This window comes from Sphaeramia orbicularis, chromosome 12 (genome assembly GCF_902148855.1).
Source record: "Sphaeramia orbicularis chromosome 12, fSphaOr1.1, whole genome shotgun sequence".
In the NCBI taxonomy this organism is placed as follows: domain Eukaryota; kingdom Metazoa; phylum Chordata; class Actinopteri; order Kurtiformes; family Apogonidae; genus Sphaeramia; species Sphaeramia orbicularis.
This window is the reverse complement of record NC_043968.1, coordinates 68,438,508-68,463,048: the sequence shown is the minus strand read 5'-3', so window position 1 is coordinate 68,463,048 and position 24,541 is coordinate 68,438,508. Positions and strand designations below refer to the sequence as shown.

At 37.4% G+C, this 24,541-nt stretch overlaps 1 protein-coding gene across 3 annotated transcripts in view; it reads right to left on the bottom strand.

The window, feature by feature from the left end:
* The window catches only part of rgs3a (regulator of G protein signaling 3a), a 254,786-nt gene that overhangs the window by 192,305 nt on the left and 37,940 nt on the right, over nt 1-24,541 (bottom strand). The window contains exons 1-7 of one of the 3 annotated variants that reach the window (XM_030148616.1): nt 17,054-17,845; nt 11,932-12,013; nt 10,240-10,345; nt 8,498-8,930; nt 5,305-5,344; nt 3,110-3,426; nt 203-280 (exon numbers count right to left, since the gene is read on the bottom strand). In XM_030148616.1, coding sequence (XP_030004476.1) covers nt 203-280; nt 3,110-3,426; nt 5,305-5,344; nt 8,498-8,930; nt 10,240-10,345; nt 11,932-12,013; nt 17,054-17,311 — 1,314 coding nt within the window. In that variant the 5' untranslated portion in view covers nt 17,312-17,845. Of the gene's footprint in view, nt 1-202; nt 281-3,109; nt 3,427-5,304; nt 5,345-8,497; nt 8,931-10,239; nt 10,346-11,931; nt 12,014-17,053; nt 17,846-24,541 lie in introns of those variants that run through there. The other 2 variants (XM_030148617.1, XM_030148618.1) reach the window with 2 other exon arrangements.

Here is a 24,541-nt window from a genome sequence, read left to right as displayed (position 1 = left end):
GAAATTCAAATGTACAGCAGCACAAGAAAATATGCATCCAACACAATAAGAAAAATAAAAAAAGATTTAAAAAAAATTTGTTAAAAAAAAAAAAAAAAAAGAAATGTTAAAGTGACTAAAAGTGACAAGAATAGCAATAATATTGATAATTGATAAATAAGAAGTGTGCAGTAGGTGACTTTTATAAAACACTGAGACTTACCTTAAGAGAGTGGTGCTGGCTCTCATGCAGTATCATCTCCTCTGATATGATGAGGTTTCGGCTGCACAGATCAAGAGGCTGTGCATGAAAAAAGACAGAAAGGTTTAAGAGATCAACTTTAGCTGAAATATCACTGACATATTTGTCAATATTTAATTACATCAGTTTCTGCTTTATTAGCAATGCAAAATGGTAAAATAGGAGGAAAAAAGTAAAGCAGTACCAAATCCATTTTGTCTTCCAAATCCAAAAACACTAAGAAATAGTAAACAGCAATGTCTTTTCTACGGTGGGAAACACCAGTGATTTTGTGAAGACAGAAGGCAGATCTCACTTGAGCCTGTGAGTGTGGTCTAAGAATGACACATGAGAGCGGGGGACTTCCTCTTTGGCAGCGGGTATGATAATAAGGCTACTTCAACGGGTCTGTGTGTCATTTGCATATGTTACTGTGTGAGTTAGGGTTGGGGTGAGTATGTCGTATTTAAATCACCAGGAAATACCACCAGAATCATCAAAAGAGTAAGACTACATGGTTAAAATGAGTTCAAAATGCATCTTAAAAACTGATACATTAATAAGTGGAGCTGCCAATATTAGAAATGTCTCTGTCATGTCTCTGTTGTATTTTTAAACCCATAAAGACCCAAACAGCCACTGGCAACCAAGAGCATCGACTTATCTAAACTGTTTAATACCTGTTAATCCTATCAATCCATGTAAATAATGGGTGTAAAATACAATTATCCATATTTTCATGATCATCAGATATGACCCATCTGGATGTTCAGAGGTTCTGTAGTGAACGTGGAAACACCGTCATCTTCTACAACATTGATTCACCAGTAAAACCCATGGAGTTGGATCAATGACAGTGGACATAGACAGTTGTTTTTTTGTTTAGTTATTGATATCTTTGCTAAAAAAAACTCTTTTTCTTTGCAGTTTTCTCTATTTTGATATAACTTTTGAATTAACTCTGAACTTTCATGACCATCTAAATTAAATATAGGAAATAAAATATAGCAAAATACACGATATACAGTGATAAATGCCAAATATAGAGGATAATACTAAAATAAATGGTGATAAATCACTTAAGAAAGGGTAAACAGCAAGAAAAAGTTATTTGGGAACTGACACAGAAGTAGCAATGGGTCTTTATGGGTTAATGTCTAAATGCCAAGTGTATCTTAATAATTTTTTACTTACTCTGATTTGTCTGTCACTGATTATTATGTCAAATATGTATTGCAAAACTTGTAGTGTACTCTACAAAAGTAGAAATAAGTAGTTCAATGTAGTGAATATAATTCCTACTTCAATTTTTTCCCAAATAGTCAGGAAGCAAACTGATTTATGTCAAATAATAATTTTTGAATGCACTAAAAATACAAAAACCAAGACAATCTCTTATAATTTAAAAATGACTTTATTAATTATGGCGTGTCTCGATGAACCTCACTGAGCTACAACACCTTTCAGCCTGCTGGCCTTCATCAGGAGGACAAACTGGTCTCATTCCATAATGGGCTCTATGCACAGCCCCACTACTTCCTGAACTTCAGGTGGGTCCTTTATTTCCTGTCTTTCATTATTGGACACACTGATTAATCCAGGTGTGCCTAATTAATCAACAGTCATAACAAGAAGCAGCAGACACACATGGATTAATCAGTGTGTCCAATAATGAAAGACAGGAAATAAGGGACCCACCTGAAGTTCAGGAAGTTGTGGGGCTGTGCATAGAGCCCATTAATAAAGGCACTGTGAAATTATAAGAGAGTGCCTTGGTTTTTGTATTTTTTGTACATTGACAGTCCATTCACCAAAGAGCACCCCTTTAACCATTTTTCATTACTATTTTTCATTACTGCCTGGATGTCCATGAGGCGTTCCTCTTTACAGTTTGCTCAAGCATAATTTTTAATTCCAATATAATGCTGTAATGATGTAACCTAAGCATTAAGTATTTCACCTCCTTTGTACTGGTTATTGTGTCATGACTCATTACAGCAGAAAATACACAGGTGTATGCCTTAAATTCACACTGACAATAATTCTATATGCTCTATGTGAAAAAAAAGACACATCACACCTACAGCTTACAGAATGTCTTATTATTGATTTGAAAATTGAAATCATGATAAAATGTTCTTGTCAGCTGTTGTAAATAATCATCATGACAAATGTCAAATCATTATTTCTTTTAAGTTTTTTTTTTGTTTTGTTTTTTTTTTAAAAACTATTCTGCAGGTGATACACTGATGTTTTTTTCAACCGAATTTGATGTTTCAGGTAACCCTAAGCCTAATATTAACCCTTCATTACACAAAGGAATAACAGACATGAGCAAAATGAGGTGAGATGCCATCATTTTCCAATCTCTGTTTTCCCTGAACACACAGATACACTCAAATTTAAACTTTGGAAAGTGTTTTAGAATCTCTGTATGTAAGACCCACCCAAAATATCATTTATGTGTGAACATGAGGTTGAATAGGAGAGAAAAATAACTGTTTTGTCATTACTGTTTTGTATCCCAGCCCTGTTACTGACAAAATACCTGATTTCAATATGTCCCAGTACTTCTGTCCACAGTGTATTTTGCTTCCTTCACATCTCTGTTGAGAATTGTACAGTATTAAGGAAGCACATAAGATGCTTATGAGCTAAAGAGGGACAAAAAAGGAGTTTCAGTCTGTGGTGATGGAGGTCAGTTTACTGTAAGTCTGACAGTCAAATGAAGTTTGTGCCATAAGAGCATTTCAACTCAATGTCTCACTTGCATGACAGTGAAAGGGGAAAGGGGAAGGAAATAAATAAATAAGATTTTAAAAGTTAGGTAGGAGCTAAAAAAGCTATTTACAATTACAAAAATACACACATCAACATGCATAGGCCTACCTGCACAAAGATGGGAAATATAAGGATCTTGGGTGCCACTTTGACATATCCGTAGTTGCCATGTGGTGTGTGTGAGCGTACGATGGTGCAGTTCTGGTAATTGGCAAAATTGGCATTCTGCTGTTGGTAGTTGGGTGCAGCAGAGTTAGTGGAGGTGGATGCCGTCTTTGTGGATTTGGAGTTGTTGGACCGCCGTAGAAAGCCAGTGCGACTGGACAGACCACCACCGCTGGTTGTACCTCCAGAAAAACCACCACCTCCTCCACCTCCCTGTGGCTGTGGAACAGAAGCCTGCCTTCTAGGGTATAACCTGGCTGCTGGAGAGGAAAAAGCAGGTGAGGGCAAAAAAGCAGATACTCTACATACACACACAAACTACAGCTATGATAAAGTCAAGTGACAAGTTTTGGAAAGTGAAACACTAAAGCGTTTTCAAAGTAAAATCTACAGGTATGAACAGACTGATGATCACCGGTCCACAGTCCCCTCATTAAACAAAATAAATATGGAAGGATCATTTAAGCTCCAAAGAATGAATTGCTTAGTTTAGGTTGTGTTTGCTTTATAGGTCTCCACACTAGTCAGTGTTTAAAGCGGATAAATATGATGATAAAAGGGTAACTTTCACCATCATTCAACACATAAACCACTATGTAACTGTACGCTGCTCATTACAGTTAAAGGTCAAATCGCTAGAAGATGATTTTACCGATGACCATCTAAAGCTGCCTTCCCCAGACTCTACCAAAAATGGTTCACAGACCCTTTCTTATTGTTTCATGTTCTGAGTGAGACATAAAAATGCATCAATATATGGATTCATTTTCCTAATTCCTGTGTTGGAATGCACTCGCTGTATGTGCTGAAGTACTTCAAATGTGACATATTAACTCTATTCTTCTCCTCCATGACATTTTTGAGGCAAATACTTTCACCTTTTACTTTTTCTGATCACAGATTTATTTGATGCTTAGTTACTGGTATTTTTATTGTATAAAAACATGTTATTGGCAACAAGCTGTATGCTCTGATGTACCCACTGGCACAAAAGGATCTAAGACTGACTCCAAAATAGGTGTACTACCTGAAATGTATTTCATGCCCATACTGAAATTTGGAAATGGAAATGGTAACTCCTTTTCAATATACACTGAATTCTGATGTAACAGAGATTTAACTCCTGTGATGATGATCAGCTGACTAAAGCCACATGTATGGTACAACAGGAAGTACTGATGAGAAGACTGAATCATTCCTCTGTCTTGAAAAATGTCAGAACCTTCTACTTCTCCTGTTTTCTTAGAGCGACATGTAACAGAATACACATCACCACCTACTGGTGACACAATACAACCTAAGTCATTCATTTCTAATAATTTTATGGAAATGCACATGATTTGCATTTTTGTTTTCATGATGTTTCACAAAAGCAAACTTCTAATTTGTTAGCCATTTTCTGGAAATGCAGATATTTACAATCTTCTGCATTACAATACTCTTACAAGTATGCATTAATGGTAAAATATGACTAAAAATCTCATAATGTTCTATAATAACATGTCGGAAAGAGACATTCTACTACTACTACTACTACTACTACTACTACTACATTCTCCTACTGGCTTAGTATGTAAACAAATGGACTGCTTGTGACGGAGTCAACATCAAAATTGTTCATCGTGAGGGAAGAGATTCAGGTGCGTAATCATGGAAAGACTTATGGATTCATGATACTTAGGCTATGACTTGGGTTTTACAGATTTGATGAAAAATTGGTGGCAAAAGTCACACGCAGCCTTAAGGATCTGAATACTTTTTGCTGTCTTTTTTGCTTCACTGATCTGTTCATCTAAGGAGTAAAAATACTTAATAATCATAATGAGCATAATGAATTTTCATGAGACACCAAATTTCACTTTTGGGCCTTAAGCAAAAAAAAAAAAGGTCTGGGGACCCCTGAACCTGACTATTTCGGCAGCGTACTTCAATTTTAAGCTATTCCATTGTGCCAAATGTTAAGTGGATTTAATCTACCAATTAGAAACAACAATGACCTTAACTATAAGTCAGACATTTAATGAACGCTGGGCTCCATCCAACATCATAAAGACACCACTGCCAACTTACACAAAGGATGTCAGACAGAACACCATCACACCACTGACATCATTAACACATAGTACTGCACATCTTACCTAAGGTTGCCTGGTTATCTTGGTAAACAGGCCTCAAGATCTGAAAACAAAATCATATAAGACGACATTACTTTAAATAGCCAGTAGCCTTGTAGCAGCACAATTTAATATTTGCTGCTTTTTAACTGCACCACATAAATGTTGTATTGATACTTGAAATACTACTCTTAGTCGTTCAATATGCGATCATTTCATCTGAGGGAATCAAATGAAAAAGGTTTGTAAAAAAAAAAAGCTTTTGTCTGAGAAGGACATTACCAGCTTTCTCCCATTACAATGAATTTAGTTTCTAGTCTAGCATCATCTTGGCCTGTCTGGACCAAGCCAGCGATGGTTTCAACCTGTCACGACAAATTAGCATCACCTAAGGGGATATGCATAGAAAGCCTTCAGCACTTTACATGTTCAATATGTCAGGATACACTAGACTTAGAGGTGTCTTCAACATGTCAGTGGTAGGTTTCTTATGCTGTCTTATGAGGGTAGTTTTATAAGTTCATTGTCTGTGAACCGGAGTATTATGGCAGTGTGATATGTCACCAACATGACCCATTTCCACAGGGCTTTGGGTATATTTAGCTTGCCAAGACCACAACAAAATCTTCCTAAAAACCACCTCCTTTCTTTGCAGGGGACACAAATTGTGCTGTTTGAAGGGTATTGCATGACACTGGCTGCCACATACTGTACCTTTACCCTTTTCCAGAAGCAACTAGAAAACTCTACCCTCTGAATGCCTTGTTACTGTTTCTTATTTCAATGGTATTTTTTTTGTTTTTGTTCAGAGCTGCACATTTTGCCATGACCTAACATATCCTTAACTGAACCTATGAGGTGTTGAGATGAAAATTCACACAAAGACTCAGACATGACACACAGCTACAGGAAACACACACACACACACATACGCACGCACACACACACTCACTAGGAAACAACTGGACAGCAGAAGACAGGTTGTCAGAATGTTATGGGAAACTTAAGCAACTAAGAAGAGGCTGTAACCTGAATCCAGATAATCTTTAGAAGAACAAACTAATGCTGACATGCTTTATGGTCAGGTGGTTTAAAAAGGTTAGTATCCAATGTTTGCCAGGGTGTTAGCTGAGGAATTCAGTTCAGCCTTTTGGATTTAAGGACTTTATTATGTTTTTATGATGAGCTTTTCCCCCATACAACCATTGTACATGTTATCTTGGATTTTATGCCATGGATCAGTCATAGAGTATGTGTATTTGTATTAAAATAGGCATGAAGAATCTTTGTTCATTGTTTATATTTTAAGTGCTTCTTTTTACATTTACATTTATTTTACATTTATATAAATACTGGCACAGAGATAATGAATCTTTTGTATATTTGTAAAATAAATGTCAGATATGCATGGTATTTTCTAATAAACTGTGCATAAAAGAATTACTATCATAGATTCATATAGTACAACCAGAAAATGTATTATTTCACTGTTAACATTCAAAGTCTATACTGAACTATATGAAGTGCGTGGTGTGTTTAGAACATGTCTTGAGCTCAGTTCAGACCAAACGCTCATGATAAGATGAGTCGGAAATGTACATTCTGAAAACGTGATAGTTTTACACTAATGCACCAAGACCAGACAATGTATGATTTCCACAGCTACAACTCTCTTTACTTATGCTCTGCCAGTTTCCATCTTTTCAAGATTTGTTCATAGCTGAATGGCATTTGAGTGTTGACAGTGATTGTGAGTTAATTGCTACAGTTGTATTTCTAGTATAAAAAAAAAAAAGTTGGTGCTGCCTCTAATAAGTAGAAAAAACTCTAAGAATCGAGACATAATTTAACCAGGAGAGCAGCTGATGAGAACTGTATGCTTCTGAGGGCTAGGTGATGAAACTGTCTCAAAAAAGGATTCTAATCGAATTTACACTAATAATATTGATACACTTCAGACATGTTGTCTCAACATGGACAGATCTAACACTCTTAATGTAACACCTGCGACACATTAGGGTAGATTTTATGTCTCTTTTTTTTTTTTTTTTTTTTTTTTTTTTTTTTACATTTTTTTGGCATCCGCAGACTGGATGCTAAATTCCATTTAACTTCATAGGCCACAAACACTGGTTAACCCTCAAAGACCCAAACAACTGCCAGCAACCAAAAGCATCTACTGATCTAAAATGTTTAATACCTGTTGATCCACTAATCCTATCAATACATGTAAATAATTGGTTTTCCATCTTTCATGGTCATCAGATATGACTCATTAGGACATTCAGAGGCTCCGTAGTGAACATGGAAACACTGTCATCTTCTACAACACTGATTCACTGGTAAAAATCAATGGAGTTTGATCAACGACAGTGGTTGTAGATGCTTCTTTTAATGTTTAGTTACTGATATATTTTGCAAAAAAGTCCCTTTTTCTTCAGTTTTTCCTGTTTTGATATAATAACCTTCGAATTTACAACGAGCTTTTACAAACATCTACATGATCAGTAAATTAAATATAGGAAAATACCTGATTTTGTGAAAAATGCAAAATGCAAAGGATAATATAATAAATGGTGATAAATCACTTGGGAAAGACAAAAAAAGTTGTGGGTCTTTAAGGGTTAAAATAGTTAAGTTAACTTTCCATCATTATTTTTGTGTAATAACAGCTGTTCTATGTATTTAAACAAAGGATGACAATGCTTCCTGTGTTAATATAGAGTTTAGCCCATGACCTCTAACATTTACAGGGTAGGCCTACTCTTCAAACTGGCAAATCACCAAGCCATACGTTATGATAAACATTAATATTGATCAATATGGAACATAATAATAATAATACACTGTGATCATATTACTTGCAATATCTCTCTCTGCCCTACAACAAGCCAGTGATTTCAGTCCCAAGTAACATTATCAGTCACTTGTTTCAACTTGAGATTGATCAGTTCACACCACTGTAACTTTTCAACAGCACCTTAAATCAGACTCATCTCATTGTGAATCTTTGCTCTGAACTGGGCTTTGAAGCACAAATCAGTGAAAGAACAGGAACCCAAGTGACCCACATGTGTATTTTTCAGTCCTTCTATCTACCAGCACCAGGGATGAAAGGTAAGGACACATATCTAGGATGGGCCACCATATGACCCTGATGAAGATGAGGAGGACGAAGAAGTTGATGAAGATGGATCCCACCACCAGTCTGCGGTACCTGGCTTCCAGGGTTGATGGGGGCCAGGATGATATAGTTGTCCCCGTTGGATGCCTTCACCCTGGTTCCTTTCAGTGTGGCGGTGTGAGGGTGGTGGAGGAGACGGGGTTTCCCATCCAGCTCCTCAGATGAACCTCCCTGGGCGCCCCACGCCAGGGTCCCTACGCTTACACCGCTACTATTTCCGGCTTCTGAGCCATTGACCAGCAGCCTGCGGGCGGCAGCGGTGCGGTGGTGGGCTGGGAGGGGTGGCACCGCTGGGGGGGTTTTACTGGCAGTAACATCTGGTACACGTCTGCGAGTAGGAGGTGAGGGGGCGTCGTAGTTGGAGGTGGAAGGTTTGTAGGTGGGTCGGTGGATGAGGCCCTCAAAATTAGGTTTGGCTGAAGGGCCTGTGCGCCACACCACCACTGTGATTTCATTGGCGCTGTTTCTGCAAAGTAAAAGACAGATGACAAATAAATGAATGGGAAAAACATCGCAAAGTTACAAATCACTGCTGCATCATGAGTACAAATTGGACTCACTGGTACAATTATTAGAGCATCCTAATAAAATGCAAAAACACAGACTTACTATTTTAGTAAATTCATTGGAATACGATGGGAGCCACAGCTTTTTGGGGAAGCATGTAGTGGCCATTGGCAGTATTACACTTTAAAGGTCCATTTATACACGCATACATATACAGAATGAGCGTTCTGTCCATCCTCTGCTTTCATTTTGTCTGTATTTCCATCCATCCTCTGGGAGGTTGCAGATGCCAGCCCAAATGGAGGAAAGGAGCAGTACCACTGGAAATCATGGGGGGAGTGTTGAGATTTGGAGAGAATAATTTCCCTGATGCAACTTTTCAAAAAGGAACTGTGTGAGTTGGTGAAAAACTACCAATATTTATTAATTATTTAACCTCTATTTAACCTGGAAATCCCTTGAGATTAAAATCTCTTTTTCGAGGGAGACCTGGCCAAGACAGCACACCATTACGAAGTTGCAGAAATTGTAAAATGAAACACGTTAAAAACAGACAAAGGACAACAGACACATACAACAAAATCCAGCTTAGGAAAAGCAATTGCGCTTTTCAGTAACACGGTTTTGTCTTTTTTTATCAGAGCGTTGAACTCTCCCAGGGAGACCAAATCATTAAGCTGTAATGTGTTCTGAAGATTGTTCCATGACCATGGCGCAAAATAAGAGAAAGCTGCTCTACCAAGTTCTGTGCAAATCCTGGGTACCTGGTAGAGCAGCCTTCTAGTGAAACGAATGTTATAACAGCTGTGTGTGAGTGATAGTAGATTACATAAAAATGAAGGGAGTTTGCCCAGTATGGCTTTGTACATAAAGATATACCAATGCTGCTTTCATATTTACGATAACAAATATTCTCAATGTCAACATTACTAATACCTCCTGTCATCATCATGTTTGTAATTATTGACTTGAACCTTTTTCTTCTTCTTCTCTAAAAAATACTTCTCTTCTTCTTGGTATTTGGTCAGTATGTTAATTCAGAGTGGTGCCCTCTAGTGGATTGATTGCAGTTCCACCACAATGGACACATGAAAGTGTAAAGGCAGTGACGCTTGACAATGTTTGAAATGGATGCAATTATTTCCGTACATAAAGTCAGCACAAATGGGCCTTAACATACTAGCTGTAGTCTTTGCCCCTTGAAAGGTAATAAATTGTCTTTGCTGCTCAGTGTAATATCCCGTCGTGTGGGGAATTATAGTCAGTACCTGATAGCATGTGCTAAATCCACACACTTCCACTGCTCCACTGGCTGACCGTTCAGCTGCAGGAGGGTATCCAACTGCTGCAGACCTGCCTGATCTGCTGGACCTCCTATTAGAAGGAAGACAGGTAAAAAATCAGACCGTTACTCCCTCGTAGGTGTTTGTAGATTAAGCTTGGTTTATCAGAGTGCTCATTTTTGGCCATCTTTGCTTTCTTTAGCAAGTTATGTTTGGATTCTATTTTTAATCCCCACAGGGACAGGAAGAGATGATAAGCTCAAGATTCATCTTGTTCAAATAGATGGAAATAATTGACTACGTGCTCCAAACCGGTCAGAATAGTAACTCTCAAACCTATAGACAAACCATAGAAAAGGTCCAATTAAACTTAGTAAATGGCTAATGGTGTAAATCTATTGATACCAAATGATACCTTCATTGTGAAATTGAAGTTGAATTTACATTAAAATAACATCACTTACAGTATGACAGTTTATGTCAGATATCCTTCAATAACCTGGTAGGTGAAATTTCAAATGTATGAAGTTATAATTTTGAGTGTTAGCTGGGTTTCCCTCAAGAAGTATTTCACATTTTAAGACAATGTGAATGTTTGCACTTTTTTCCACCTACTACTGTTTGGAGGACATATCATATCATCATATATAACACTGATTCAGATTGGTCAAAGCCTTTGTCTGAAATTTGATATAACAACAGTGTGGGGCAGGACAAATCTAAGAATCAATCAATCAATCAATCAATCAATCAGTAAAGCCATGAAAAATATTGAAAGTCAGAAAATGTTTGACTTTATTAAAGGGAGTAATGGCTGAATTCAAATTTGAAGTAAAATATGTTTAAGTATCACTGGATCATTGAACATCAAATCATTAAATCTGGGACTACATATGAAGCCAACCACAAAAACTCTATGCAATTCTATAAACAATTATTCTTTTTAGAGCTATTATTTCCCTTCTGGGTCATTACTTCCTGTTAAGAAGCCCAAGTATCCTATCAGTGCACATTACTCTGCTACACCAATTACCAGCAGTAAAGATTTGTTGTTGTTGTTGTTGTTATGACTATTATTACTGTTATCACTTTATTATAACTTTTATCCTGTGATTAGATAGATAGATAGATAGATAGATAGATAGATAGATAGATAGATAGATAGATAGATAGATAGATAGATAGATAGATAGATAGATAGATAGATAGATAGATAGATAGATAGATAGATAGATAGATAGATAGATAGATAGATAGATAGATAGATAGATAGATAGATAGATAGATAGATAGAATATACATACAACATAATTAGCTATTTATTATTATTATTATTAGTAGTAGTAGTAGTAGTAGTAGTAGTAGTAGTATTTGTAGTTGTAGTAGTAGTAGTTTATTATTACCACTTGCTACTTGTTGTTTCTACTAGTACTTCATAATGTGCATTGGCTGTATTTTTTTCTATACTGTTTTTTTCATTTTTAGAGTAACTGTTTGGCTATTTTCTTGTGGTATTTCTTGTGTGTATGTCTTGTATATTTCCTAATGTCTAATCTAATCTAATGTAATTGATCTAATCTAATCAATTAGTTGGCCAGAATACGGTGGTGAAAATTTCAACATGTGAACTCAAATGTGCCTGTTATTCAAACAAATCCAGTGTTGTATGGAACTTGCCTGGATCCACAGCCTGAACCCTCACGGGGGAATCTGAGCAGATGGTGAAGCCGTATCCATCCTTTCCTCGAAGGATGGTCACCTTCAGAAAACACACACACAAGAAAGAGTCATTCTGGGAAATTAACACACTACAGTAGAACCTCTCACTTTTCTCCAATACCTGAGGAAGCAGAGGCAGTATATCGGCAAAATAATCAACTTCCTTCCTAAGGGGTGATTAAAAAGCTTTGTATTCTTCTACTTCCTATTAAAAGTGTCCTGACAGCAGTTTCCCGCTGAACCCAATTAGGCGAGAAAAACAAGTCTGAGAGATGAAACAGACTCTCATTGTATAACTGACAGAAAATTGAAAATACCGAATCAAGTAAAGCTGCACATACATCTTTATTTTCTATGACAGCATACAGTAGAAACATATGGGTCATTCATTTAATGTTAAACAGTAAGTGGAAAGACAAGCCTGTTTCAGCTTGAAGTCATTTTAACATTCATAAGATCACCAGCTAAACATTTTAGGGTTATGCTTGAGCCATATTTAAACTGATGTAGTTTGAGTGTTGTGAGTGTTTAAGATGCATATTAAGCACAAGAACTAGAAGATGTTGTCTTCAAAATAAAGTCTATGGGAGATTTGACACCTACGCTGACTGGTCTAGGATTTCGGGCATCCAGGCTTCCCAGTTTAATCCAGACCAAACTGGCAGGAGAGAAATATGCCCTGGACTACAGGAGTGGGACAAACAGTCTGTCTTAGGTGTGTTTGGTTCATTGTTATTAACCATCAGATGCACATACATATAAATAATGATGGTAGGATACATTAATCCACTCTCAAAATTGCAGTGTGAAAACTAACTAGACTGGATGTAAAGATTTTGCAGCAAAAAAGTGATGTTTTATTTTGTTACAACCTATTATTTGTGTGAACCAGATGTCATGTAACAACAGCAATGATAGAGCCGGACCTTTGGATTTCAGTCGCACTTGAGTATGAAGGACAAAAATAAGAAAGAAAATGAAGTGGATGATGCACGGAGCAGCATCTCCAAACAACTACACAATGAGGATAGTGAAGAGTTTCAGGCTACAGAAAGGGAAATACTTTGCACTTTTGTGTCATTTCGTCACACCCCAGTGGTTAAAAGCCTTTTTGACTTCTTCTGTTACAACTCTAACACTGAGTCTTTTTACGTGCACACAAAATACTCAGATCATCCGGAGTCGCCAGATTATTTAAGTGATCATGTAAACAGCATAATCTGATATATTTTATCAGATAACAGCAGTAATCTGATTATGACAAATCAGATTAACACACCTGGATTTCTCCCCAATACTTTGATGTCTTCCTACATTTAAAAAACAGAAGTTACGCTGTCAAACATGAGCAGAAGACAATAACAGGAAGTTTGATTCTACCATCACTATGTACTCCGAAAGAAATCCGATAATGGACTGGAGCGTCTAAACCAGGGTTTTTCAAACGCATGTAAATGCTTTAGATCTAGTTATTGCAATCATCCGACTACTCCCAGCTATTGGTCAAGTAAACAGGCTCACTGACTCTAACCCTAGGTTTTAGTTCCATGAAAAGAGTGGATGTTAAAAGGTTCAAGTATGTTGTATTATTAGTGCTAAAAATACATGTATGCACACTTTTCTAGATTGGGCAGGCACTAATCAAATCCAATTAGGTTTGTCCAAGTGTTTTATTATTCTAAAATACTGTATAACAAAGCCAGTATTCAGCTGCTCAAATACACATGATTCACATACGTATACTGTATACAAACAGAGATATTGCTGACGGACTTTTCCCCAATGCATGGCTTTCACTTTGACTTCCGTTTCATCAGACACTCCGTACCTATCCCCGAAAGCCTGAGCCAAAGTCAACAAAGTTTCATCAAAAACATCTCACTTTCCATCTCATCTGCTGACAACTGGGGGCCCAAAACACACAGACCGTCCCCTGCCTGTCCTTCTACCTGTCTCTGTCTTTTTGTAATGCAACAGGGGAAAGTTACATATTTGTGGATGAATAGAAAACTTGACCCATGAGCAAGATTCAGCAACTGAGATGCAGCAAACAGGGTGATTATTGAGGGGCCTGAAGCCAGTGATGACCCAAAAATGTTGAGTATGATCGTAGCTTCTCATAGTTCAGTCATTTTATGTGGCCCATGTCACACTGTTTGGAGTCACAATTGTTTCACCATACTTCACTTCCCTGAAGTCACCTCAAACATTTTTAACTTTATGCGAGACTGAAAATCTTCATGCTACAATATCACCAAAGAGGTTATACTGTATGTTGAGGCTGCTGCATGATAAGGGCACTGACTTTCATCATCTGAGCTTAGAAAGATACACAAGAAGCTGCTCTTCATTCTTATTCATGGCTGCAACCAGCACAAACAGAGGCAAATATGCTAAATTTGTTCCCTGCTGTGTATACATATTTTCTTATGAGTGCAGACAGATTATAAATAATCATCCTGAAGTCAGCCGAGGGAAAGAAAAAAAATAACTCTAGCTTATGGGAGAAAAAAAAAATTAAAAATAAAAGACAAAGATGCTGAGATTAAAAAAGATGAATTAAAGTAGTGGTAGCAGGAGCCAGCAAGAAAAGTGGCTCAGACAAAACAGATGACAAAGACAAATGAAGGAACAGACAGTATGAAACATTTTACAGAAATTAAAGATGTCAAAACATTTTGAAGGACTAGCCTGCAATTTAATGAAAGAAAAATGAAAGTAAATATAGCAAAGTCCCAACTGTAACTTTTTTCTTTCAAAGCTATGGATGATGTTTGCTTTAGGAGGAACTCTCAGAGCTGCCTGGTTTGGACCAATTCATCCACAACCCAGCGACTTCTTTTTTACAGCTTTAATTCAATTTATAAGCAGAATGGACTTGGTTTCTTGCCTCTTTTCCCAATTCGGACTGAACGTTTGGGGGATATCTCTTAAACTGCAACACAAAGCAAGAGACAAAGTTGGGAATCATGTCATAAATCAGTGTGATTCTCTGGTTAACTTGATACATTGTCGGTGCATCAATCACAAGATATATTATTGAAAATAAATGAAGATAAATGAATTGGAAAAGTTCCCAGAATGCATTAAATATTTAAACAGTATGAGCATGAAGTTATTGATGAATTAATAATTTAATCAAGGGAAAGTGAACTGACTCAACTATAAGCACAACATGAAGCTTAAAACATAGTTGAAGCTGTAGAATGTGATTACATTATTATATTAGAGCCATTATTCAAATCATCTGAGTTAATTTTACCCACTTCTATGGACTGTTTTCAGGCAAAATCTACTCTGTAAAACACAGAAGCTTGGTGTGGCTGCTTTCTGAAAAGTAAAGCTGAAACAATTAATTGATTAACCCACTGAAATTGATTAAAAAAATGATTTGATTACAATTTTCCTGAATCGAAGCTTTGCTTCCTTAATTTCCCTCCCGTTAAACTGCCAGTTTTCACACAGACGCTTACTCTGACGCCAGGATCAAGACAAATTGTATGTTAATTCCATCTTTAGTTGTTAGTAAGTTGGATCCAAATAATATAATATAATATAATATAATATAATATAATATAATATAATATAATATAATATAATATATATAATACATAATATAATATGTATAATTAATATAATATATATAATTACAATATAATATAGTTTGTAATGTCAATTGACTTTTGTTGTTTATATCTATAAATATTTTTTATACTTTTATACTATTGTTGTTGTTAAGTGTATAGATATGTTTTATATATCCTTTTACTTTCATATTTTTTGTGGTTGTTGTTTCAGCTGGTTCTGAAAGTTATTCGTCATTTTCAGACATGTATTTTTCACATTTTTACATTTTTTCACCTTCTCAAACAATACTTTATTCTAATCAAATCAAAGAAAAGAATCAATAGATTAATTGATTACAAAAATAATCAATAGCTGCAGCTCTACTGAGAAGTGTGAAACAGCGTCAGGTTATTGGTCTTTACATTTCTTTTTTTTAATTTGGACTGAGATGAGAGATCTGCAGAAGGAAAGAGTGCATTTTCATATTCTGGTGTTTTTTGTTTCTCCTGATTTTATCTCCTCCATCTTTAACCAAAGGAATCCATTTAGCTCATGTGTACGTAGTATGTGTTCATGCATGTGTGAGGTTGTTCCATGTGCACCCTTGTGCTATGATCTGGTTAGACATGAGCAGAAATGCTACTGATCTCCATCCTACCAGACAGCACATATCTTATCTGCCTGCCCACACACAAGACCAAGAAATGCATTAATGGCTGACAGGTGCATGTAAACTCTATTCCCATGTAATTGTGCATGTAGCATAATCAAACATGATCTAAACACGTAGCACGCATGTTACACAGCCTTAACATACACACACAGCACTTATGTCAAAGCGTTTTTTCTTCTTCCTTGGTAAAACTATGTTATCTGGGTCAGTATGTTCAGTGACTGGGGTGTCACACCGCCCACGACCATGTATGACTCATGTGTCATGCCATATTGAAGTCTTGAAGGCAAACTTTGACTAGTATTCTGAAGCTGTAATAGCACCATTTTTATGCTGATCTGATCATAAGATTGTATTCATTTAGTCTGTTCCAAATTGATGTTTTCTATGTAATCTCATGTAATATATAAGAAGTGGCATCAGTTTATACCATAGCAGATCTCTGGGTCCTTGTGTCTACTCCTTCCCTTCAGATATCAGATAAATAATGTAGAGAGTTGGTTCTCCACTTGAAAAATAGTCCCATTCTTTAAATAGCCTAGACAGACTTACAGCAAATTAGTCTTTTCTGAATGTGATGGAAGCACAGTTAAAAATGCTTCTTCTGTACAGTATTGGGAAAAAAAATGATCACCCATGTTTCCAGCAAATAGGAGCATCTGTATGCAACATGGATGATTATATAGTCCATTGCTTGTAAATTAAATATAAAAGGACTTTGACTCTTTCCGTTCATGCTCCTGGTACCTTACTTACAACCTTATACTGTTTTCTTCAGCTTCACCCCCCACCCACCCACCCCCATCTTGCCCCCTCCCATCGACTTTCTCTCAGACACACCTGAGGCAGTCTACATCCAATGCAGAGGTGGCACAGTCCATGGATTGTGTGAATCACACCTCCACCTCCTCCTCCTGCTGCTGCTCTGGTTCCAGGGTTCAGGTCTGCAGACAGAACACACACACTGTGCCGCTGACTTTCCACAGGGCCGGACCCTCTGCAGCCCGAGTACCTCCACAGCCTCCTTCGTGCGGCCGAGTGGGCAATCCTGGGGCTGTGCTCCTGCAACGGTGTAGACTTAAGGGTGTTGTGGATCATTTTCACTGTAACAGCTGTCCAAAGCACGAGTGGATTTAGTCTGGGAGTGACTGAAATGTCCAATTTAAAGGTGACAGTCCAGCAGAGGTGGCTCTAAATAACAATAATGAGTCACCTTGGTAGAAAACAAAATCTTTGAAAGGTTTTTTTTTTTTTTTCTTTCAGCTTAACTGGCCTTGAGTGCGTCTCATTTTGTCTTGGTAACAGCCTCTTTCTGCCACTGACCTCCAGCTGCACCCTATTCCATTCCAAGGACTGTTAATAATGACTACAGGCATCAATGCACTTTCCCGCATGCAACTTTTTTAAAATTCTGTACTCCTCATTTTTTCTGGCCTCTTGCGTCCTTCTTGATTTTCTTTAAAGCTCACATAGGTTGTTTCCTTCTTCCATTCAGCTCCTCCAGTTCCATCAGACACTGACGGGCTTTTCGTTCCGTGTCTCCCCGTGTACAGCGGTGGTCTTTCTCCCCAGTTTGGAGCCTGACTTCAGCTGTGTGAGAGTGTGTGTGCTGTTCTGCGGCGTCATGTAGGCGAGACTGGCGCTGGCCGGGCCTGCTCAGGCCACACTGTCGCTCCTGGCAGGGGCGCTCATGGGAACTCTTCAACAGCAGAAGAATAGGAGGAAGTGCCTCCCACCGCCACCTCTTCCACACACACATACACACACATGCACTTGTGCATACTTCGCCACACCGCAGCCAGGACAGCTTTGTGTGTCTGCCCCCGATAAGACCAGTTTGCTTCCTGAGTCCACACTATAAGGCTGTGAAAGGTGCTACAGCTCTCAGTCTGCAGAAAACATATACAGTGGTGACTTATGTCGGTAGCAAAAGTGAAGCAGAAAAGTGGAATTTGAAACCTTTGGCAGATGGCAGAACGAAAACCTAAAAGCTTGAAATGAAACCATGTGAAATGACAGGCAGTGTTATGAAGGTTTTGTTCTCAACAAAAAGAATGACAGAGGTATTGTTTGGACAAAGACTTCCCTCAGTCAGACTTCACACCTCATCAGGCCCTTTCCACCTTAGCTCCCATGCTACCCAGTCTCCGTCCAGACATTATGCTTGTTTATTATGATTTCAACTTCCATATTTCCTCTGCTTTTCCTTTCAGCTGCTCCCCCTCCCACTTATCCCCCAACCACACAGTACGGAAATTCACAGGTCTGCAAACCCGGACAACCCCCCCTCCTCCTCTTCCACCTCTCCTCTTCCACTTATCCAAACATTACTTGTATTTTTGTTTTCCAATATACAGTATGTATGCCTGGGAAAGAGGTGGTAATCTGTGAAACAACAACAGATTCCTCTGCAGCAGCACGGGGAAAAAGCCAGTTAATTTATGGCTATAACTGTGGCCAATCTAACCCCTAACAACCCTATGAATTCCCAGCCTGCTTCTTTACCTATTTATCGTTGGATTTCTGGCACGACAGAATGAAACACAGCAAACAAGAAGTGGCAGAAAAAAAAGAGAGAGGCGAAAGAGGACTGATGCTGCACTAGTCTATACAGTGTTAATAAAGTGTGCAGAAAAGGCCGTTGTCTTAAGATGCCTTCACGCCGGTAGTAATGGCAGCTTTTCCCTGTTTGCCTTTTCAAAAGGGCGAGGGTTACCCGTCAAGCACACAAAAAACACTTTCTCTCTCTTTCATGTTGTGCTGTTCATCTCTAAATAGGCAGAAGGACGGATTAGAGGGAAGGAAGAAAGGGAGAGAATAAAGCACGTCTTAGGGAGAGGAGTGAAAGAAGAGTTTGAAAAGCTTGTCTAGGAGCCAGACGAGGCCAATCTGGTGTTTAGTAGTGTGGGATCGCTCTCTCTGTGTCTGCCTCTGTTTTTGACCTGAATAAACATCAAAGACAAAAGAGTTTTCAGAGCCAGTCAATAGAAGAGGCAGGTCTAAGGCCAAGTGCAGGGGTCAAAGGTCTTTTGTCTCCAGTATTGTATTTCCACATCAATCTGGAAAAGCTAACCTTAAGGATTCATAATTACAGCCTTTTTAAAACAGCTCTGGGAATAATGTGATGCAGTAAGATATCGACAAACCTCCTGGTCATGTATCAAAGCTGAGATGAGCAGCTCTGTGGTGCAATCCAGAGACCAATTAGTCACAAACTACTTCTTTGAACTGTATACAAAGACAGAAGGACAACTCAAACATGAACTAAAAATTTAGCAAAAAGTGAAACAATGATGCTGCTCAGCTAAAAATGTAAGGCTCATGATTTTTTTTAAATTCCTTTATTTATTTATTTATTTATTTATTTATTTGTTTTGGATGATTCAGGATTTTAATAGTTCAGTTTTGATTTGTTTCATGATTCAAACCACCATGATCAAAAACAAAATCAATCCCTCAAAGGATGTAAATGTGCAACAGTGGTTAGAATAAAAGTCATTTTAATCCTCCAAGACCCAAACAGCCACTGGCAACCAAAATCATCGACTGATCTAAAATGCTTAATAACTTCTGAACCACAAAACCAAAGGAAACCCATCAATATGTCAAAAAAAATGGTGTAAAATGCAGTTTGTCATCTTTTCAAGGTCATCAGATATGACCCATTTGGACATTCAGAGGCTCCGTAGTCAACAAGGAAACACTGTCATCCTCTACAACATTGATTCACCGGTAAAAGCCATGGAGTTTGATAAATGACAGTGGATGGAGACACTTGGTTTACATTTAGTCAAGATATCTTTGTTGAAAAAGTCTTTTTCTTCAGTTTTCTCTGCTTCTGATATAATAACCCTCAGCTTTAATCTGGGCTTTTATGAACAGCTACATGATTAGTGAATTAAATACAGGAAAATACCTGATTTTCACTGAAAAAAAGCAAAATGCAGAGGATAATATCATACTAAATGGTGAGAAATAACTTAAAAAAAGGTTAAATAGAGAGAAAAAGTAAATTGGGAACTGCCACAAAAGTAGCACTGGGTCCTTATGGTTAACCTTTCAGTATTTAGCCTTTTCTAGCATTTTACTCAGAGCTTTGCACTATGGCTTGTTAGCATTCATGTTGCCAGGCTAATGAGCGCATCAGCTCTATTCGCCTTAAATTAGAATGGATTTCCTTTGGTGTTTCTACTGTGTGACAGCAGTGACCACCGGGCACTGTCAACAACTATTTCTACTATCGCCTTTGCCAAGGTTGCAAGCCAAAGCACATCACAGATTGGTCAATCCAGAATTACTGCTACATCAATAAACATGTGTTTAGTCACAGATGTTCTCTGATCTCTGCTGTGATCCTCTCACCCATGCAATAAAATCTGGTTTTACACATGGTTAGCCGACACAAACACACAAAACGCTACTGTTGAAGTTTGCTATAGTAAATATAAGGTATAGGTAATATTAGGCATAGTAAAAACTAGAGCAGCAGCTATTGATTATTTTCTTTGATTCATTTTGATTAAACCAGGGGTGTAAAACTCATTTTAGTTCAGTTCCACATTTAATCCAATTTGATCTCCAGCAGGCCAAACCAGTAAAATAATAGCATAATAACCTATAAATAATGACAACTTGATGTTTTTCCTCTTTGTTTTAGTGCAATAAAAAACATTCAATTATGAAAATTACATTACATTTACAAACTATCCTTTCACAAAAAAGATGTGAATAACCAGAAAAAACTGAAATTTCTTAAGAAAAATAAGTGCAATTTTAATATGCCTCAACTTATCGTTTATACATGCATATTACACACAATGTTACACAAACATTTGGTAACAGGTATATTATTGTTAAAACATTGGAGTTTGGCAGTAAAATAAGAATAATTTCAACAACATTATGTCTCAGCTTATTATCAAAACAACTTACAGAAAACATTTATTAATTGGCAGAATATTGTTAAAATTGCACATAATTTTCAGGTTGTTCACATTTTATTGTTAAAGGGTTATGATGCTATTACTTTACTTGACATCATATTGGTCTGTATGTAGCCACTGAACTAAAATGAGTTCCATTTCCTTGAATGTTAATATCTTCAGTGTAATTTTTGAACTTTGCCACTCATCCCACGGGCCAGATTGGACCCTTTGGAGGGCCGGTTTTGGCCCACGGGCTGCATATTTGACACCCCTGGATTAAATGATTATTTGAATAGGTGAAAAAAAAATTAAAAATGTGAAAAAGAGATGTCTGAAAATGACAAACAACTTGTCCTTTATTCCAGAACCAGCTGAAACAACATCCACAAAAAGTATAAAAAAGGATATATAAGGGGCATCTATATAGAAATAACAACAACAATGACAACAGTATAAAAGTATATATAAAAATATCTATAGATTTAAACTACAAACAAGTCAAATGACATCTACAAATAATATGTGTACTGCAGTCCTCAACACATTTAGATCCAACTTACCATCCAACAATTTACTAACTAACATAATTTGTGTCGATCCTGGCGTCATGTGCATCACAATAAGCGTCCGTGTGAAACACAACAGTGGAACCAATGTTTAGCAACAACAAAATTAAGGAAAATTGTTATCTAATATTTTTTTCATCGATTTGAGTCAATTAATTGATCAATCAAAACAATAGTAGCTTCTGAATATACGTGTTGGGAAGTCCCTGTTTCTATATCAGCAAATTACAGACATTTGCTACACTATGTATTAAACTGTGTTAACAGACTGAGCACACTGGACAAGCTACACTAAAGAACTGCATGTCAAAACTTCAAAGAGCAGTGGATTTAGATAATAGAATGTCACTACAGCTTCAATGTCTGGAATAAATCTGGATGTGCAATATTCTGATGTACGATCTTTTTTTTTCCCTCTCTGTTGCTGCAAGGTTGAATGAAAATCGCAAAACTGCTTGAACTGTTTTCCTTTTGTAACACATTTGTAATCAACTCTTCCACTCTTCAAACATCGTTGAATAAATCTGCAGTCAGGACAAGTCTGTGAGCTGGGGACAGATCATAGTTAGTATGATAAAGCCAGCAGTTGGTTCCAACATTGTAACATTAAACTGGTAGCAACACACAAATCTACCATGCATTTGTGGATCTGTTTGGGTTTGAGACCATGGAGAGTCTTGAAACTGCACACACGAAAGTAACCTCTGTGTTGTCAGGTCTCTGTCACAGTTGGGAGTAACATATCTTACCTTTTATGTGCAGAAAATCAATCAGGCCAAGTCAAGTCATATGAACTTTGATGATTTACTGACATGAAAAATTGAGTCATCAATGCCAAACCTCCCAGATAAACAATGGTTAGTGGTATTCTAATAGTCTCAGTTCATTCCATCCTTCTATATTTCTTAGTTTGATTAGAAGTTGCTTTATGATTATTGGCACATATTAAATTAGAAATCACCCATTTTCATACTCATATTTTCAAGAATCAAAAGGCATAAAGTATGGTATGTAATCATTTGTTGTCTTTTTCAATAATTTAATGATTGAGCTATTCATTATACGGGCTGTATACATTAGCTGGTTAGTCAAGTCATGTAAAATTGGGGTAGAACAATATAAGCTTGGCTTCCTCCTACTCCTTTTCAGACATAAAGTATTGTTAAACAGCCACAATAAAATAGCTGTGTATCGTGTGACATTTGTTGTTTTGTTTTTTTTTTGGGGGGGGGTTGACTTCTTTCAATATATTGGAGGGTCCTGTTTAAACTGATAATTTCTTTTTGCCTTTTGTTCACCTTCATCTTTTGCTCCAATTTATGTTCGAAATAATGTCTGTCTGTCTGTCTGTCTGTCTGTCTGTCTAAAGTCATCAGGCACAAGTCTGAGTCAAGTTGAGTCTGTTGATATGAGTCAAAAGTAACAAGTCCTAAAACTTGTGATAAGCCTGACTGAAGTCTATGCATATGCATATAAGTCTCCCACCTCGGATCCAATTATTTTAATAATTTAAACTCTGTACGTACTCTGTCCTATAAATATCTATTCGGGTCTGGTCCCACACATAGCCATAGCTGTTAGCTAATCTTATGTATGTTACTCTGCAAAATGGCTCCCTAATAAAACAGGTTTGTGACCCATTTTATGTCCCTACACTATGTTTGGAACAGGCAGGTAAATGGATTGCATTCGAGTAGTATTTTTTCAGTCTGGTGGTGGAGCCGTTGTGCAAGACACTAGCCTGTTCACTGTGAGTAATTATAGTGTTTTGTTCAATGGCCAGATGAATTGGTGACCCACTAACCCACCTCAGCCACCGCCTCTGTGGTACAACTACTACTACAGGTATGTGAAAGGATTAGAAGTTTGCTCAGGCTGTAACTTTCTTTCACTACGGAGTACAGCGAAGGGCAAGGATCAAGCTGTACATCCTGGACCTATATCAGGAACAGGCCAGAAATGGAAGCAGCCCAAGCACTGTGCCTGAAATATCCAAAAAGGAATATGTTCTGCCTAAAAAAAAAAAAAAAAAAAAAATCCTCATTATTTCTGAGACGCCGGCCAGAAAATCTAACCTCCTCTGTCCCCTTTTCAGCTCACCTCATCCTTCCTTCCCATCTTTTTCCCATCCGACACAAGTGTCAGAACCATTTTCACAGAGACAATTTTGGAGCTAATGTTAGCTGACAAGCAAAGTGATGCAGAGGGACACATTGTCCTGCGTGAAGCAAACTATTGTTAATATTCATGAACTTTCTGCTCCCTGCCAATGTCATGAACAGTTCACCTTTTTTTCTTTCCCTGTAAACATAATTGGTAAATGATGGCATCAGGATGTGAACTCATGCCAGGTCTTTAATTTCTGGTGAAACTGATTCTTTCATACTAAAGGGAAACAAAGAGACATGGCAGATTTTAACCAGAGAACCTCACTGTTGGTTTGAGTTGTATGGCTTAGACGGTTCCTTTCATAGACACAGATTAAACTTTTGCTAAATATGACTGAAAGCTGCAGTGGATTATTTACATGACAAAATTTTCTCTCCTATCTGCCAGTAGTGTTTATCCCAAATGCCAACAATTACTTCCTAAATTCACTTAGAAAAGCAAATGGTAGGAGTACCAGGGAGTTTGGAGAAATTTAAAAGATGTTCAGCTCATGGTGGCTAGCGGTAAAAAAAAAAAAAAAAAAAAGAAGCTTGATTGATGTGACATTTTTAAAGCATAATGTCTCCCAGACATGTGATAATTATTTTTAAAACTACAGTTTGAAGCCTACATCCTGAGAAAAGTTGCAAAAATGTACTCAATAGAGGAGAGAAGGTTAGTGGAAAGCT